Raw genomic sequence first — 19,403 nt, 5'->3', positions numbered from 1 at the left:
CTTTCATTTGAAACAAAGACTGCATAGTCACATCAGTGCTGTCTTTCCATGCATTGATTCACATGGTGACAGTGTATGTCATAAGCCAAAGGAAATACAAATGATACTCAGAGATAATCAGCACATTCAGCATCTTGGCTAGTTCCCCACTGGATTCAATAGCTTTAAAATGGCACAATGTAAATCAACATATTTAATCTTACCTTTCAATTGTTTAATCATCTTGATTTTCATATTGAGGAATGTCATCCTTGGCACACCCGTCTTGCACAAAGCGGTGAACCTAAACCATGATCACCTGCGTCCCGGCCCCATTCCAAGCGGCTCTCTCCAGATAATATAATAAGAATCTAAAACTTGGTAAGCAGCCCTGCAGCCGACTTCCTGTAAAACAGAGCTTGTAACGCTATACAACGGAGGAAAGTTATCAGTGCACAACACTGACGGGAGGGTGTGCAGGCAGAGATGAGCACACTGTATTTTTTGAGTGCTCGTTTGGATTCCTGCCCAGGAATGAAAGATCATTCTCCTAAAAGCATCCAGCAGCTATTGATCAGCGCATGCTTCGGGCCTGAGAGGCCTGATTGGGTTACTGTAATGAATAGACTAGAAGGGGCTACGACCAGCCTGCAGCCATGAAACTGGATCACTAATCACAAGCCCGACATGGTATAGCAGGAAATGTAATGTATGATCATTTCTGGTTATATCTTCACGTGCTCAGCACAGTCAGGTCTCATGTACCTTCCTGATATATTAGTGGTCAGTCACTTATTCCATATGCATGCAAAAGCCGTGTGTCATTAAATGCTCACTGTTCTGATTGAAAGCTGTATGAATTGCTGAGTCAACAATACCCTGTAAAGCAATTAAAGCAGCAGATTGCACTAATGGAGTGATATATATAGCCGGATGTGCAATTGGTTGAACTCTGGGGAAGACAGGCCTGTGAATTGAGCAAGACTCACAGCTTAAATGGACTCAGACACACCGCTCAAACATCTGAAGATGGGCTTTGACAGGCAGCATGGAAAAACAAATCAGTCAAGACTGAGGATGGATCTTATATAGAAGCTGGAAAGTCCATTCTTCTCGCATAGATGCCACAGTCTGATCACCAAACTTAAACTTGGGAGAGAAAATATTAGAAACATGAACAAAGCATACCTATTTAAAAGATTGTTTGTCATGTAAAACACACACTTGTCATAGAAAAAAATCTACCTTTGCATAGTGTGAACCTTTATTATTTCAGCTCACTAATCCCGATAGTGTGGCAACCATCGTGCCATAAAGACACCCCAAATTGATATTTATCCAATAGAATTAAGACAAAAAGCTAAATATGTTTTAAATACTTTAAATATAACTTTGCAGTTTGGATACAGTGTGGTAAAGCAGTCAGGAGTATTGAGAATATCCCCAATTCTATAAAGATCTGTGGGCCTTTTTGAGTGGAGTTTAATTGTTTTTCATGCGTGTGCATGTGTTTTCGCTGTGTAACTTGATTTCTAGTCCAATAACATGAATATAGGATGATTTTATGACTCGGAAATTGTCCTCAAGTGTGAGTAAGAGTATGTGTGGTTGTCCGTTTTTGCCTGGTGACGGATAAGTTGGACAAGGCTCCATAGAAGGGGAAACTTTACAATTATGGAGGAAAGCAAAAAGAGGTTATAACAAGTCAATGAACACATAAACTGTCAGGAAATGAATGTTGCTGTAATACTTCCAGGGTCAGTTTTCTAAATAAGAGCATGACTTGGGGATTTGCTGGAGTCTTTTACATGCAGACCTCCTGCTGTGCCACTGCCTCCACTTATGCATGTCTCACGTTGCAGCAGTGGCTATGTGACGCCCCCTTGTGGGCCCAAACGGTAAAACAAGAAAAAGAGCATCACTTAAGAGCAGTACTATTGTACTTTTATTTGTTTTGATCATTTCCACAGGACATTAAGGACGATGGTTTTTTTTTTTAACTAAAAAGACAAACAGAAATATTGCTTATGGAAAAATGGATCACCGTGAGGTCACAGCAAAACACTGTGAGACTACATAGTTACAATTACATGAGAAAGCACATCATTTCATGATTGAACACGTCCTACAAGTCACTTAAAGTCACACACACAGTACAAGGATATCAAAATGGACACAAATATATCATCATAAAACGCACGGCTTCCACTTTAAGAAACAGAACATTGGCGGTTTCCTTATCAAAACAATATCCACAGACAGGAGAGCTAAATTTCACCCCAAATTCATTGTGCAATTTTCTCTGAAATCTCAGTTAAGGCAACAATAGGACAGCACCACAGATGAAACCAGTGGAGTCACAGGTAGGTCGTATCAAAGGCCACAAATCACCCAACAGAGATGTTACAAATATTCAAAAGGAGACAAACAAATACAGTTGTGGGTCATCGGTAGCAGGTTTTGATCCTCAATGGCCTTCCTGAGCAGCAGTAGGAAAACATACGGGGAGTGTTTATAATGATCCACAAACCATCAATAATTATTGTTATATAAACGTGGTTGAGTCAATGTAAATATCGTGTTTTCCCCCCCAATGACAACAGTATCATAAATACTTACCACAACAAAGGTACTCGTCTTAATATGAAAGACTTCCACAGTGAATCATTTGCAAAGCTTCCACAAATGTCCTTTGCATAGTTAATCGATTCTTTTTTCTGATAGTAAACGCATAGAAAACTAAATCAGTGTGTAAAAGATGGTATCTAGTCATTATGTGCAGAGGGTCTGTCGTTCGCTAACAGAGCAAAGTGCAAATCTATACACAGATGGCCGCTGAGGCCGGCGCTCGCCGTCCCGCCGTCGCCGAGCGGCTCTCACGCTTTTCCGATGGCGCTGGCGACCAAGGTTTCTCGCCTGGTGGTTACAAGCGCCTGTTGTTTCTCATAATAGGCCGCCTCGTTGATGAAAGTGGGATAGACGGTGCCCGAGCCCTGGTAGTGGATGGTCTTCCCGTCAAACGTTTGGAACATCGGGTCGCCGGGGTTCAGCGGCTCCCAGTCGCAGTCCTGAAACAACAAGCGGTTCGCCTCAGGGAAGGTGTGCACCCCAGACCGAAAACGCCGTCTGGATAACTCTCAATTTCCTCTTTCCTGACGCCTTGTTTTCACAGATAATAAATGCTGGCGAGCGAATGCAGGCGTCGCCTCGACTCGTTACCTGCAGGTTGGGGTGAACCATGGCTATGATGTTCCCGTTGGCGTCCCGGGGGTAGTCGATCCTCTCCGAGACCCGGAAAACCTCCACGGTACAGGGAGGGAACTCCATACCTGAAGGGGGTCGGAGAACATTAGAAAATGCTCGTATCTTGCACCCGTTTCACTTAATTTTGTAGGTTTATCCTCAAATCTGCTATTACAAAGACGAAACTTTTCTTTTTTTTCTTTTTGTTTTTGTTGAGATCACGTGATACATTTTTCCTGAAAGTCAACATGACATTCACATTTAATTGTTGCCACAGTTTTTCCATATTTAGACAGAAACTCGGAGAACACAGGCTGGCGAGTTTCCTCTCGGCTGCTATCAGTGCATTTTGGCTGCTACTGAGTATCACACCAAAAAACGTCTTTATATGAGCTGGCCTGCCGCACATCAAATAATAATATAAGAGATTTCATCATCAAACATGCTAAACAAAGTCATGAAATACCATTTCACAGGCAGATGCACAAATAATGTCACGTCGAATGTCATTAAATCTGCTTCTCAGGGTTCTGTTATGTGAAAATCCCACTTTCCACCTCTGAACCCGGAAACCAATTCACATGTATTTGTCCCAAAAGGGGCAACAAATTCCAGTCAAGCATTACCTGCTATAAATAAACATTAAGAGATGAATACAGGAGCAGTTAAACATCAGTCAGGAAAGACTGTTTAATGTTAACCAGACCTCAAAGTTTTCACTGGCGTTCAAATTCATTTGGAAGTCAGAACTTTCCCAGTAACCAGTTACTCATAAGCGCTGTGTGTGTGTGTGTGTGTGTGTGTGTGTGTGTGTGTGTGTGTGTGTGTGTGTGTGTGTGTGTGTGGCGGTTGTTTGTCTCTCTGTGTTAGTCTTGTGTTAGACTTGCGATCTGTCCAGGCTGTGCATCAGTCACAGCTCAACTGGGTACAGAAGATGGATGGATGATGGATGATTTGAACAGTATTGTATCGTCTGTATTCATATTTTACACAATTTTGCAGCTTTCATGGAAATGGCGAGGTAAATGTAACGGTGCTCCATGCGGCCACAGTCTAAGAGAGCCTTACGGTCTCAGTGGGGTTTGGAAACGTGATGTAAATCGGACTCAAACCTGGACGGACAAGTACGTCACCATTCACAGTCCCCCCCCCCCACCTCCGTCGATGTGGCGCTCGTTCAACAGAGCAAGCAATTTCCAGCTGGAACAAAAAAAAATCATCTCCTGTGAGGAGTTTTCTCCCCGCTCTGCTCAGCTTCAAAGCACAGGAACATCGATTCATCGCCGTGCCAGAGCACTCATTATCACCCGTGTGGTCCGACTGCATCAAGATGACCGAAGCGTTTGGCAGCACAAGTGACATGGAAGCTGACCAACTCCGAACAAGCGGGCCATTCACCGGCAGGACAGTCGGGAAACCGAAAGGCTGCAACTCACACTTGGCACAGAGCACTTGTTTACTCCCCAAAAAAAAGAAGAAAGGGGGGGGGAAGTCGCCTGGGACATAAACTTTGCAAACGTTGTTTTGCTCCTGCACGACGAGAAGAGAACTGAAATGGAGGCGCGACGAGCCAGATGCAGATAAATGTTATTTATAAATGTGCGTGTTGGTACATCTGGACGAATCAGATGTATCAGATTTTGTTTGTGACAAAATACCCATGGGCATTTTGTCACAAACTGTTTATCGTCAGAAGGACGCTGACAAACCGACCGACTGTAAACAAGCCAATTTACTGTTAGGTAACACATCGTGAATCACAGCATTACCCACCTTCAGGACATAATTCCGGGGATACTTTTAATCTTTTCTTTCTGACTCAGTGGTCACTTGTGATGCCGTTTAGGCTGCACTTCTTCTTCGTCTTTTTTTTGTCTTAAATAAGGCTTCAGATGTAAAGTCTTACCTTCATTAAACAGCTCGATGAAGTCCAGAGCATGCTTCAGGATTACTCGCATTGCCTCAAAGATGTTACTCCTCAAAACACCTTGAGGCTGAGGACCAACTTCCAGACCTGCAAACAAACGATCACATGAAGCACATTTTCACAGGAATAAACTCATTTACACCAGATGAGTGTGTGTAGAAATCGAGCAGTGTTGAAATCTGTGTCCTCTTCCCGTTAGCCAGGGGCAGGAGCAGATGGAGCGGTCAGTGGCGGCTAAATGAGGGCCAAATCTGACGACCGCCCGGCTGTCTTCGCCCCCAAAATGGAACAAATGGAGACTGACCAAAGACTGCTGAAGAGAGATTCAGGACTCTCACATTACTCAAAGACTGGTCGGCAATTTGCAATACGATTAAAATGATGAGAAAGGTTTGAAAAATGGACATAAAAAGATTCAAAAGAGACCGCAGAAGATATAAAGAGAGGTAAAACAACATTTTAAAAGAAATAAGAAATGAAGCGTTACCAGTAGTAAACAAAAAGGGAACATAAAAAACAAGTATGTGACAAAAAAACAACAGAATATTCTCCAAAGACACCAAAAAGACTTTAAATCATGAGTAGCCCAAAAAAAAGGGTGAAAAAGAGGTTTACAATGACAAAAAAAAACATCACAAAGACCAAAAACGATTACAAAGAAAATACAAACATAACCACAATGAGAAAAAAGACACAATGATCGCAGAGACAAAGCAATGTCCACAAAGAGAAAAAACAACAACAAAAAAACAACATGACCACAAAGAGACTAGAAGAGACTACAGACTACAATGGCCTCAAAAATCAACAGAGATGTAAAATGATCTCAAAGTAACCAAAATGACAAAAAAAAGATGACAATATTGACATAAAATAAAGAAAATGCCAAAAAAGACTGTAAAGAATGAACAAAAATTGTTAAAAAAAAAAAAAAAGAAGAAGAAGAAAAAAGACATCTAATAACCACAGGAAAAGAAGAAAATGGCTATAAAAGGAAATGAAATGACCACCAAAACAATGAAAATGGTGATAAAGTGGCTAGTGATGACCACAGAAAACAAAAAGATGATCCAAAGTGAGTGCAGGCAAAACAGTGAAACAACACATAAAAAAAACCACAATACAAGATATATAAAAGCACAAAATGGTACAAAGAAAAACAAAATCACAACAGAAAAAAGCACATACGAGACAAAACACTAAAAATGTAAAAACACAAAACGAATAAAAGACGACGACGAGGAGAGAAACATGAAATGCAAACTGGCAACAGAGGCACAAAAACACACATCGACACAGAAAAATCTTCTGCTATGAACTAATTAGATTATTCTAAATAAATGAAATGATGAAGTGGAGGTGCTGCTTTTTATCTGGGTACCTTAAATTAAACTCCTTTATTTTAGATTGTATAATGTTGATGAGAATGCACGGGGAGAACATTCAGAACCCCCCCCCCACCTCGCTCTGGTCTTGAGAGCGGTTTCGACTCACCGACTGGGTGCTTGGCCACAGAGCGCGACGTGGAATATTTCAGGAGAGGGTGTTCATTGAGCAGAACAAGGCAGCTGGCCGGAGCGATGGCTTTCTGGAATACAAGACCACACAGAAACCACACGTGAGCCACGGAGGAGGCTGCGAAATGCAAAATAATACGCGACACGGTCGCCACGTGCATGAATCCGGTGTTTTTAGGCACCCGTTGATCATTTCTTGGATAAGAATCGAGCAGCGACGGGAATTCCGCACAAAATCGTCCCCTCAAGTGAGGCGCACAAACCTCGGGCGGTAATTCAGCTGCCAAGGCCACACCGTGAGTCACTCAGTAACTTGTGTTTAAGAGAGGAAACTCGGGGAGTTAATCTTCTGTCTGTGCGGTACTTTGTGGCTCCTAAGGTCAAAACGCATTCATCCTCAAGTCTGCTGCTCAAAGTCACAATGACTCTGTTGTTTTTTTGCCTCTTATTTACTGAAGAACAAAAACAAGAGACACACTCAGTACAATATACCGCCTCGACTTTTAAACAAGACGTAATACGTGTGTTTATAGTGTCATTTGATGACAGACTGGCGCATGTGTTGACTTTATTCCTCCCCTATCCGCCTCGAAGTAAGACTCAGTCAATACATGTTTAAGATAGGAGAAATCTAGTGTGAATTTACAAGTCAGAATGAAAGTGTCACGCATTTTCTGAGGGATTCAGGACAGCCCCATTTCTGTTCTGTATCAATGATGAGTCAAATAAAGTGAAGCCACTGAGTGATAGTATTAGTAGTGGTTATTTTTTTTAGTCGTAAAAACTGTAGGTATTACTGCCATTCGTGTTTTGAGTGTTTCCCTGCTACAAAATGCTCAGTTCAAATTAACATTAGTTCTAAAAATGTCCGATTAACTTGAATCTGTTTGAGCGTCAGTCCACTGACGCAGCGTCTCGGGACCATTCATCTTTTGACTACATCTTTAAATCCTTTTTTGCCTTTTATAGTGACGCCTTTATTTATGCTGACGACGACGCCATTAGATAATTTCTCTGAAAGCGTGCACAGAGAACAGAATTATAACTGTGACTGCAATTAAAATGGCTCTTTAATTTGGATTGTAGATGAGGAGGAGATACCATCTCCCTAAAAAGCACATTTCAAACTCTAAAGGCGATGTAAACCTGGAGAAAAAAAAGCCGTTTTGCAGAGTCGGTGAGGTACGTGCTGCCGACGGCTCAGAATAAACGTACATACAGTACCAACTGTCTCCCTGAACATATTTAGATCTGAGGCAGGCTTGAAACACGTTGCAGCAGTAAGTCGGGCGTCTTCAACAAAAAGGATGAAGGACACTTTCAACCGGTTTTGAAATCTCACGATGCAATAACTCATGATTACGTAACCAGAGGAAGCTTCACTGATGTCTTTCGTATTAGATTTAGGAGTTTCGTGGGAAAGAAGGCATCTCATCCAGATGAGTGTCTGTTTTTTTTCTTCTGTTTTGCATTTCTGCTTAATGAATCGTCAATCATAAATCTGTTTGTCAGCTCTCATGGGTCTTGACTGTTTGCTTGCTACTTTTATGTAATTTGTTGTCATTCTGTATTACTCCGCTTTGCCCGATTTGAACATCTGCTACCATCTAACTCGCTTTTCCTTTGAGACAAGAGCAATAAAACAATTGAAATCAGCCTCGCGTTTTACTGTGACAATTTAATTTCACGCCAAAGGCAACTGCGTTGAATCCCAGTGATTTCGGCAGCTACTTCATGGAGGCCTTAAACACATTCGATGCTAAGATGACGACATTAGAAGAGACAGCAGGCATCCTCTTGAAGTGTTTGGATGGTTGGTCCTTTCGCAGGAGTGTGTCTATTTCTGGAATAAGAGCTAATTTTAGTATAAACGGCGACTGAAATTGAGAGCGCTGCTGTTTACTTCCTCTCGTTTTAAGAATCCTTCACTTTCGTGTCGAGTGCCTCGGACTCTCCCTTGTCTACACGATTAACAATGGAGCATCGAATTGCTCCCGGGGGCCTCGACCTTAATGTAGTTCATCATCTGCAGGTTGAAGTGGTCTTTGGAGCTTTCCAGAATCAGCGTGCAGCCCATGTTGGACGTGGTGTTGTGGAGGTCGAAGATGACGTCGTAGGCCTCGGGGCTTCCCTTGGGCCCGAACATCCTGTTGATCTCCTGGGCTCTCTGCACCTCGTACGGCAGGTCGTCTCCTCCGGGGGCACTGCGGCGCACACACACACACACACACAAACACATACGCAAACACACACGTTAGACACATGCAGCTTATCAGGTAATTTGCCTAAAGGAGCACGGAGCAATGAAGCATGTTAATTATTTACATAAGAGTGTCCCGGAACTGAAAGGACATTTTAAATCCCGCTTAAAGCCATGTTTGTCTGGGTGAGTTTGAAAAAAAAAACAAACAAACAAAAATAAAACATCCATAATGCAATTGGACATTTCACGATATTTTGCAACAGAATATATCATTAGAATGGGCTTCATGCTGAGGTTGTAATCATTGTTTTGAGAAAATAGGGACATTTTCATGCACAACAAAGAAAAAAAATGTAAGTTTAAATTTAAAGATTATTATGGTACTATTTCGCTGGTCTGGCCCACTCCTGATAAAATTGGACTGTATGTGGAACCTGAACTTCAAGTATTTCTTTTTCTTCTATTGATTAGTGGTTAGAATGTACACTTTTCTCCAAATGAGGATATCATCAAGACATGAATAACTCTAAAGCAGTCCAACGCTACCACCTCATTTCGGTTTGCATGAATAACCCCCTCCCCCCCTGTATTTAGATGAAATAAAAAATTAAAAAATCAACAGACTTGTGTGGGAGACGAAGGGACAGCTGAGAAGAAGATCATTACAGAGGTTTTGACCAGAAACTAAGCTTACAATATAAAACCGCCATTCAGTAAACAAGACCTGCTCCTTCAATACAATTCAAAATAACCCCCAGTCTGGGAGATTCCACAGCAGTCTGTATTGTCTCACCTCAGTCACATCTGCTCTTTCGACAAGCTGTCTGGCTTTGTCTGGACCGTCGGGATATTGTTAGCACACAAACACAATGTGAGCAAAAAAAAAAAAAGCTGGTTGAAACAGATGCCAAAATGCACACTTGGCCTGAGGGGATGTTGAAGGATCTGAATTTGAGGAAGCGCAAAAGCTGTCAGTCGAGTCACGCCTGTAAAAACCGACGACGCTGCGAGTTGTTTTTAGAAAGAGTCTCCAACTGGTTAATCTTCTTAAAGTTGCCGTCAGAAAGGCCAGGCTGTGAAGCTGAGAAGGTCTTTAAAGATCAACGGCAATCTGCTGGATGAGGGTGGAAACCGTCACACTGAGCATCAGTTCTCATTAACCTCTGTTGGCTTAAAAGAAAAAAAAAAAAAATCTAAATTATGTAAAAGAATATATTAAAGGAATAGATTCTGTCACTCTTATTTATGCAAAATGATGATGCAGATTGTACAAATACTGCAAAATGTAAAACTAAAATTAATGTCATCAACGCAAAGAAAATGTTTTCTGAGAAAAGAAAGAGTTGATTAAGCAAATAGTGACTTTTATATTTCTTTTATTGATTCACCCTTGATTTAATCAAGCACGTACCGACTTGCAGATGAATTTGTCCAGTTATAATCCATTTTGGACTTACATCTGGTTGCATTTGAGGATTTAAATGATTGAGTGTTGAAGACAGCAGACTATATATGTGAGGGGGGGGTGACCAGCCGAGGACGGGTTTTATAGCCGAGCATGAACCAGTGAATTTCACCACGGCTGTGCAATGTAATTGGTTCACAGAGGAGTGCGGGGTGCAGCGGTGCGTTGCACTGGAGGCGAGAATGGATAGCAGAGTGAGGAAGAACATGGAGCTTGTGGAGGATGGCCTTAAAAGATGATCTTAATACCATATCACCGTAATCAAACATCGGCAGGATTAGGGGAGAATTAGATCGTTTACAATCATTCAATAATTTAGAAAAAACAACTTTTGGAGAGGATAAGTTCAACAAGGAGTCGCTGAAGGTTTAGCGTTCAGTGCTTCGAGTGCCTGGCTCTGGATAGAAGCTTTAGAAGTGATGGTTTGGATTCGATTTAGGTTTAATGAGAGTGTTTAAGGGTTATTTTGTTACGGGTTGGATGTTTGTTTTAAGTGTTAGGATTACAGTCAGGAGGCGGGGTTATAATTTAGGGTTAGGGATAGGTTCAGGGGTTATAGATGTTGTTTGGGTGTGGATCATGTTAGGACTTGATCATAGAGGTAAAACTACCGGATTTGGCTGCATCCAACAAGGTGCAAAGAGCCGATTGTTTCCCCTCATGCAGCAGGTACAAGAAGCTCTGCTGGCCGTCGACACTTAGTTCCCAAAGTGGACAAAAATTAACTCACTTGAAACAAAGTCGCTGAACTGTGGAGATTAGCCATTAACTTTATGGTGAATGGTTAAAGGGGGGGTAATGGTTCTGGTTGGATTTAGTGATTTTCGGTAGATAAAGATCCCAAACTGGTTTCACACAGCAGCTACAAAAAGCTTCCTTGGTTTACAGGAAATCCTTGCAGCCACAGAGAGAACGTACAAACATGTAGAAAGGTTGAGGCTCCAAATATAATCAGAAGGTGACAGTGCTCATCATGTCCTCAACCTGCACAATAAATATCACACCATCATAGTATAGCTTTTTCTTTAATTAAATTAAAAGTAACTTTAAGTCAGATAAATGTCGCCAATATGTAATTTCCATATGTATAATTGCATTGTAAAGTGGCATGATATGAAAACACAGATGGAAACTGTATCAACAATACTTGCCTAATTAGTAGGAATATTATGAGTACACAGCTAATGAGACAATGGAGTAACATAAAGCATGACTCATGTGTTTGGGCCGGCAGACACAACAGTGGATTAGCCATACCACACAATCTATATTAGGAAATAACGAAAGCCAGTTTTTATTGCCTTTATATTTAGTGTTCTTCATCTCTGCTACTGTGAACTTGGGTGTGATTTCACTGTCAAGTAGAAAAACTGACACATCCACTAACTGAGACAAGTGTTTGTTTGTATTTTATAACTGACACCTGCATTCATCATCCACTTGACTTTTCTCACAAATGGCACTGAATGAAATCTGCCTGAATGCAAAGGCAGAGTCACAAACCCCCACAGGAGTCTAAAAAACACCCATAATGCAACAGCTATAGCCGATTATAATAGATTATTGGATATTTCGCTGTATTTTGCACAAGAATATCTTGTTAAAATGAGCTTTATGTTAAGACTGTAGTCATCTTTTGTAGTTATTACTTGGATTTGTGAAAATATAGACATTTTCAATAATCTAAAGGTTATTTCGGTATTATTTTACCGGTCTGGGTCATCTCGGTGATGAAACTGGGCTGTTTTTCCTAAACTAAACTGAGTTTGGCAGCCCTGCTCAAACACACGCTTCTGAGCTGTTGGGAGTAAAACAGGGCACATAGAGAACGTCCCTACATAAAGAACAATCTCCTCACAGAAAAAAAAAGCCCCGCAGACCAGGGACATTGTTACTGTGAGATGAGATACCTCAGCACGACCCCACTGAATCAAATGAGGACACATAAACGAGGACTACACACAAGGACAGTGTGTCCTGAGTCAGTGTTGGTGGGATAATAAACAAAACAAAAAAAGCAATTTTAATATAGGGGCGTTATCTGGTTTCCGGCTATGCATTCATCCAAATTACAATACCACGGTGGGGGGGGGGTATTATGGGACCCCTCTTGTGGTGATTAATGAATGGAGGGGGCTGCTGTTATCCAACCACATTAAGCTGCTGTGGGTGTATTCATGCACAGACTTGCGTGACCCAGCGTTTGCGTATGGGACTTGAGTTTTCTGCTCTGGTGCACACGAAAAAGGAAGAAGAGAAGAATTAACGCCCCCCCCCCAAAAAAAAAGAAAAAAACGAAAAAAAAAACTCGTGCGTTTAGATGATTTGCAGCTCGGTCACGTTCTGCTCACGTTTTTCCTGCAGGCTGACAGTCAGCTGTGGTCCGGGAGGAGGGACACGCTGCTGCGCTGTCATTGGCAGAGGGAGGTGGGGAGGGAGGGGGGGTGATGATGGTAAACACAGTACCTGCGACAAGTAACGATCTGATACGGATTCACACAAAAGGAGGAGAAATCGTGTTTTGCACGCGTTTTCCCCCCCACCATCTCCATTAATATGGAGCGTCTGCGTGGCCCTGGTCGCTCTGACGCACTGAGATCGTCCCTCCACGTTAACAACGCGCACATGTATCGCAGCGCTGCGTTGCGTAATTCCGCCGTTTTTATTACGTTTCACTACGATCCAGATCTTTTACGCGCGTAACGGAAAGGGTTATTAAAGCAAAGTGTGTGCAGAATAAAGCCTCCGACATGGACCTGTTGTTACACCTGTTTCTGTGGATGCGTGCCATGACAACAAGAAAAAAAAAAAGAAAAAGTTCCCTCGTTTCGTGACAAAAAAAACAAACAAACAACGAGCGGCGTGTTATACCTGAGGTTCTCCGGGCTGAAGGCTCGGTTCAGATCCGTGTCCACGTATCGCGTGCACTTCTCCACAGCCTTCGGGTTGGTGATGAAAGGCTTGACCTGGACCCCCTTCCTCTGGATCTCCACGCCGCTTTTCACCCACAGGTTGACCAGCGCCACGCCGGACATCTCGTTCCCGTGTGTCCCCCCGAAAATCGCCACTTTCCTGGCCTCGTGGACCCGCGCGGCGTTGTTGTAGGAGGACATGTCTGTGTGCGGAGGGAGACTCACGGGGAGGGAGGGAGGGAGGGAGTGGGGGGGCGAAACTTTCCGCTTGGACCTTCGCAGCCTCGCTGTTTAAAGGCTGCGCTGTTACGAAACGCCCCCCCCAACCCCCTCCGCCCCCCCGCTGCGCGCCGCGGTCACTCACCGTGCGTAAAACACTGCGCCGAGTTGGAACAACACGTCGGGATTTAACAGGCAAGTCGGATTCCTATCAGTGTTTACCTGTCACTGGCAGAACTGCGTATATCTACGGACCTGCGCGTTTCCGATTTAGACCTTTCAAAATTAAATGTCCCATCGATTTATTAACATTTTTTATTGCCTCACCTTTGAGCCCCCCCCCCCAAAAAAACAAAACAAAACACCTATAGCTAAATTATTAATACAACAGCCACGGACGAGTAACCCTCTTTGTTTGGAGGGGCGTTTTTGTTTTTTTTTTGGTTTGGAAGAGTGAAAAACTAAATAATAATAATACGTCAAACTTATATTGCGCTTTTTAAAACATTTTTCAACAAAGACGCTTTACATAGCAAAATCAAAAGTAACTCCAAAAAATTAAATAAAATATTAATGAAAATAAAATAAGAGATAGGGAAAAGAAAGTTTGACCAGGTGGGTCTTGGGGAGTGTAAATAAACACATCAAATAAAGATAATAAAATAAATGTGTGCTTATTTACAAAATAATATTAAAATAAACACATGAACAATGTATGAGTCATGCATCCATCTTTAAATGAGTTGCTAGATATACTCAGTTTACGTCAATACTCTCCCTCTTGTCTCAGATCAAGAGTGTAAGTGTGAATATGAGAGTCCCATATGTCATAGAAAACACACTTTATTGAACAGAGGTGTCTGGCGGCGGGCCTTATGTTTGACACATTCTCATTCTATGGCGGCGACAGTCCACAGGTGTTTGACTTCACTGTATAGTTCCAGCAAATCAGAGAGGAGAAAAGGTCCACATTTCTTTCCTTAAAGCACTCTGGAGGGCTTAAAAGTCAACAAAAGTCTGGGACCCATTCTGCTATCATACCGAAACGTGAGAAGAATCGTTGAAAATCATCAAAATAAACCTAAAAATGTTACTCGAATAAACAAAGTCATTCCAACTTCAATGTGGTTTTAATCCACAAGTTCGTCTCAGTTGTGTTTTATTACAGTCCTACAGAGTTCTGTTCACAACAATTGGATCCATATCAAAACACATGTATATAAAAAAAAAAAAAATCTACTGTTGATTGTCAACATTTTACTTCAGTACCAAACTAAAAGCAGACAGTGGCGACCTCCACCAGTCTCTACCAGCCTGTGAGGGAATCCTCACTTGGATTATGAAGCGTCCGCTTGTTCTTTCTTTGACCGACGACGTGCGGAGGCTTTGGGAGCTCTGCTGGGATCTCAGAGAAACCAGCCGCCAACAAAACCTCCGTTCTCCCCCCTTCAGCCGCCTCCATTTCACAGTCCATCCAATTTGGATCCAACTTCCGTGGATTCTCATTTTTTCTTTTTCTCCTCTCGTTCGGCGCGTCGATTGTGTGTGTGTGTGGTGAAGCGTCGTGTCCGTTCACAGTTAAACCCGTTTCCCCGCGAGGGACTGAGCTACGGGGAACCAGCGCAGGCTGGGTGTGTCGACCTGCAGCCGGTGGAACTGCTCCTGTGGCTTTATTCTTCTTCTTCACGACTCCATCCTCGCCATCTTGGCGTCCACGCACTCCTGCGCGGGTCACCGCGCTCGGCGCCTTTCTCCGGATCTTTGCCCTGCTCTTCTGAAGCGTCCCGCTCGGTTTTCCATCGCCGGCCGCAGGTTCTGACTTCCTCTTCCTTATTCTCTTTTTCCGCTTGCAGATTTCTGCTGAGTCGCTCGATGACGTCCCGGCATCAGCAGCGGGGAAGGAAGAGGTCCGTCTCCTTTTGTCCGTTTTCTGCACAGACACTGAATCATCACTTTGAGTCACAGCGTCCATGCACGGGTTCAGACTCGGCAGCCCCATCTTCTTCTTCTTCCTCCTTTTCCTCCTCTTCTTCCTCACCAGCTGAGTGTCTTCAGCTCCCCCTGCCGCGTGTCCATCTAATCTTTTCTTTTTCACCATCAACTCCTGGTTTGCTGGTAAACTGATGGCGTCCATGAAAGTCTCTTCACTTTCTGACTGATGCCTCTTTTTCTTCTTGATTCTTTTATCAGTCATTTTTAAACATGTTCCAGATTCACCGACTTGTTCTGTTTGATCTAAAGTCACATTTAAATCCTTACTTTTTCTCTTCTGGCTCTTAAAACCATCACCTTGGGCTTTTATGCAAGTCTCTTCACTTTCTGACTGATGCCTCTTCTTCTTCGTCACCAGCCGACTATGTCCATCTAATCTTTTCTTTTTCACCATCAACTCCTGGTTTGCTAGTAAACTGATGGCCTCATTGGAAAAGCTGGCGTCCATGAAAGTCTCTTCACTTTCTGACCGATGCCTCCGTTTCTTCTTCTTCTTCTTGATTCTTTTATCAGACGTTTCTAAACACGTTACAGATTCACCGACTTGTTCTGTTTGATCTAAAATCACATTTAAATCCTTACTTTTTCTCTTCTGGCTCTTAAAACCATCACCTTGAGCTTCTATGAAAGTCTCTTCACTTTCTGACTGATGCCTCTTCTTCTTCTTCTTCACTCCTTTATGAGACGTTTCAGTCGTTTGTAAACATGTTCTCGATTCACCAACCTGTTCTGTTCGAACTAAAGTCAGATTTAAATCCCTACTCTTTTTCTTCTGGCTCTCAAAATCATCGCCTTGGGCTTCAGGCTCTTCCCGCCCGTCTGCCTGAAGCAGAGCCCCGGCTGTGGACGCTCCACCATAGTTTTGTGCGTCTTCTTCAAGAAGCTCGCAGAAAGTGGCGTCGCTGTCGCTGTCCGACTTGCCCCGCGCTTCCTCGTGCTGAGAAACTCTGTTTTCTTTTGTCTTTGAAGCTTCGGCTTGGATTCGGCTCGGACTATTGCCCGTCTGTCTGTTTACAGGAGCGTTTCCATTGCTGGAGCCGCAGCGAGACGCTCCTCCGAGTCCCTTCCGGGACCTCTCCGCAGCGCCGCCTTGTCGATTCGCCCTCGGTGGATTGTACCACGGCTGTGGGCGCTTTGTTTTGGAGAACACCACAAGATCTTTCTTCCTCTGTTGGATGACACACAAACCACGGTTACATTCACGCTGACGGGATGCTCGAGAATTCATTATTCCTGCTGTAAACGCTCTTACCACTTTGATGTCCTCTTCTTCTAATATTGCTTCTTGTCTGCAATTGAACAAAAACAACAAAAAAAGTATTAGCTGGAAAATTCAATGCAAGTTTGAGCAACTCAAAGTAAAACCAGGCCTCATTAAGAGGAACAATTTAAAATCTGAGAGCTAATTGATCCATGTAAAAAGCTGCACCAACACATAAGTGCATAAAGAAGTTTCTGAAATATTTTCTGGTGTGCCTTTAGGATTTTTTTTTTTTTTTTTTTTTGGAACTTACTCTGATACTGGGGCAATAAAATCTCCCTCCTGGTCCACGGTGGGTAATGACGAGAGCAGATCTGTAGTTTCACGTGCCTGCAGCTGTCTGACACTGCCGAAGAATCCTCCCATCAGTGCATTCTGCAACACAGAGGGAGTCACTGTGAAAATGTGCTCCGATTTATCAACACAGAGGAGGACGAGCAAGGCCAAGGTCATGCACCACTTCATTCTCATCACTACGACCCTCCACATACTGATTTTGCTGTTTCTAAGTTATTTTAGCCAAGTCAGGATGAGAGACTTGTCCTCTCCTTTACTTACTTGCGAATACTAACTGTTAAAATTCAAAAAAGTAAAAAAAAAAACAACTGACTAATTGAGGGTTATTGTTCCAAATTATTAAGAGGAAAAGGACTATCAAAACTTATAGTATTAGTTTAAGTTCTTTCAGACTTTTTTTTTTTTTTGCTGTTTTGGGTTTTTGTTTGTCAAACATGCGGCCCGGGGGCCAGAACCGGCCCACTATACGATCTAATCCGACCCGCAATGTGATTTTTGAAGTGTGAAGTATAAAAATGAAAAGTGACAAGAGGCTAATCTAAAAACACTAGATTGGCAAAAATGACATTCAAAACCGCCCTTGGTCAGAATTTGACCCCCAACATTAATGCATCTGTGGAGGTCACATGACACGACGCCTTTCACAATAAAACAATGAGTCCAACTTATGTGAAATGATACTTTAGACATGTAAAGTCAAAACCATTTCCAGATGATGACAAATTGTTTTAATCCAGATACAGGTGACTGAGGTTTTTTTTTGCAAATATAATCATATCTGATTTCCTTTAATATGTATATTTCAGAATAGACTGGCAAATTCTTGCCGTTACAAAAGAATCAAAAGAAGGAAATACTTTGCATTTGTCTGCATCTGCAGTTTAATGTGTTATGTTTGACTTGTTCGGCCTCCAGAGGTCAGATGAGATTGGATGTGGCCCCTCAACTAAAATGAGTTTGACACCCCTGTTCTAGGTTATTCTACAGAATATATAGGATAGGCATAAATAAGCCACTGACTTCCACCTATTCCAGTCATAAACTATTCATTCCTCCATGGAGGTTGTGACTTACATAGTAGTGGATGTTCTGAGACTTATTCAACACAAGTGTGGTGGGTTTCCCCTCTTGGTAAAGATGGGAAGTGAAGGCTGGCAGCTTGACTCTCCTTTCCCGCTTCTTGTCACTTTCGTTTCCATTTTTGCGCCCGCGGGACTTCAAACCAGGACGCCTCTGTCTCTGTGGCCTCACGGGGTTCTGGGTGATGAAGATGCTGTTCCCCGAATCACTGCACACAAACACCCCAGAGTCACCATGGAGCTTCGGTGTTTTGATCGTCGCTTACCTGGACCAGCCCGACGCGACTCACCTGTCTGACCCACTGGATCCAGGCGCCGGGTTCTGACCCACTAAGGACCCAGAATACCGCGATCCTCCGTCTACTCGCGGCGATTCCAGCATGGCGTGGTGCCGTTCCGATGACTCGACTTCAGCTAACTGAACCAATGCCATTGTGTTTGCAAAATTACGTTTCCGTAGACGCGTTTTCTCATCGCGTAACTCTTGGAAACACACAGACTTCTCTTTAAATGTCCCGGATTAGAAAAAACACACACACAGAGTTTAGCATGTTGGCCTCTTATTTGCAGAGCATCGCGTAATAACGGAATAAAGTCAACAAACACTGACAACCGGAAACCCAACGCACATGGGTTCCTACCAGGAAGTGTGTGTACTGTGACGACAGAGCAGCTGACCAATCACCAAAGAGTAACAACATAACAAGAGCGTTCCGACTTCGTACTTCCGGTCTGAATACGTTTGCGCTTTTCACTCTACGCATTTTTGGATTATTTTGACAAGATTGATATTTTCTTTTTTTAAGGTGTACCACAATCTACATAATCGCTGTGATATACAAGCTGATCTAATTTTTTTTAATCTCTTTTTGACTTTTTACTCTAGTGAAACCACAACTTTTTTTTTAAATAAATAATACAATTGTAGAATTTGTAAGAGTGAAAATAATTAGTTTTAAATACCCACACTCAAGTTTTCAAGTAATGCTTTTGAATACTTGTAGTTTATGTCATTTTTTAAAACTCAATTGTAATTTATATCACGTCATTTATTTTTTTCTGATTTTAAAAAGTCCACAGATTATGTTTGATTTGCGAATTGCTTTGTAAGAGAATATTCCTGCTCAAATGTTTTGATTTGTTTATTTCATTTACCGTATTGTGATTCTGAGAAATATTATTTGTTTTAGACTTTAATGGATTTTTAACAACTGTATTTTTTACTTGTGATTGAGGACAGGTTAGGGAACTTTAGTTGCATATTTTCAGAATCCTTATCCTCCCTGAAATTGGTTATAAATATATTCAA

At 42.4% G+C, this 19,403-nt stretch overlaps 2 protein-coding genes across 3 annotated transcripts; both read right to left on the bottom strand.

The window, feature by feature from the left end:
- Window positions 1–1,958: 1,958 nt before the first annotated feature.
- aspa (aspartoacylase) lies at window positions 1,959–13,447 on the bottom strand (the record flags this gene model as incomplete). The annotated part of the gene is made up of 6 exons (XM_080508844.1): window positions 1,959–3,047; window positions 3,199–3,308; window positions 5,129–5,236; window positions 6,644–6,737; window positions 8,675–8,870; window positions 13,206–13,447. 6 exons carry the CDS (start codon window positions 13,445–13,447, stop codon window positions 2,856–2,858), a joined length of 942 nt encoding a protein of 313 aa, XP_080364970.1. The 3' UTR covers window positions 1,959–2,855.
- Window positions 13,448–14,653: 1,206 nt separating this feature from the next.
- LOC308139045 (uncharacterized protein) lies at window positions 14,654–18,481 on the bottom strand. Of its 2 annotated transcripts, XM_080508364.1 has the most exons (5): window positions 18,385–18,481; window positions 18,090–18,303; window positions 16,972–17,093; window positions 16,710–16,746; window positions 14,654–16,625 (listed from the first exon to the last, which is right to left on the bottom strand). In XM_080508364.1, exons 1-5 carry the CDS (start codon window positions 18,474–18,476, stop codon window positions 14,772–14,774), a joined length of 2,319 nt encoding a protein of 772 aa, XP_080364490.1. In that variant the 5' UTR covers window positions 18,477–18,481; the 3' UTR covers window positions 14,654–14,771. The 2 variants fall into 2 exon arrangements, with proteins under 2 accessions (XP_080364490.1, XP_080364489.1); XM_080508363.1 differs by having other exon boundaries at window positions 14,654–16,746.
- Window positions 18,482–19,403: the final 922 nt, after the last annotated feature.

The sequence above is a fragment of the Blennius ocellaris genome (genome assembly GCF_963422515.1).
Source record: "Blennius ocellaris genome assembly, chromosome: 14".
Taxonomy (NCBI): domain Eukaryota; kingdom Metazoa; phylum Chordata; class Actinopteri; order Blenniiformes; family Blenniidae; genus Blennius; species Blennius ocellaris.
The sequence above is the reverse complement of the archived record's forward strand: the minus strand, read 5'-3'. Positions and strand labels throughout refer to the sequence as shown.

Bases quoted from the DNA above. Each gene is read 5' to 3' on its own strand.
- LOC308139045 (XM_080508363.1), bottom strand. From the start codon at position 18,476: ATGCTGGAATCGCCGCGAGTAGACGGAGGATCGCGGTATTCTGGGTCC. The intron at 18,304-18,384 runs GTGAGTCGCGTC...GTTTGTGTGCAG, and splicing joins GGATCCAGTGGGTCAGACAG to TGATTCGGGGAACAGCATCT. The intron at 16,747-16,971 runs GTAAGTTCCAAA...GTTCAATTGCAG, and splicing joins TTTATTGCCCCAGTATCAGA to ACAAGAAGCAATATTAGAAG.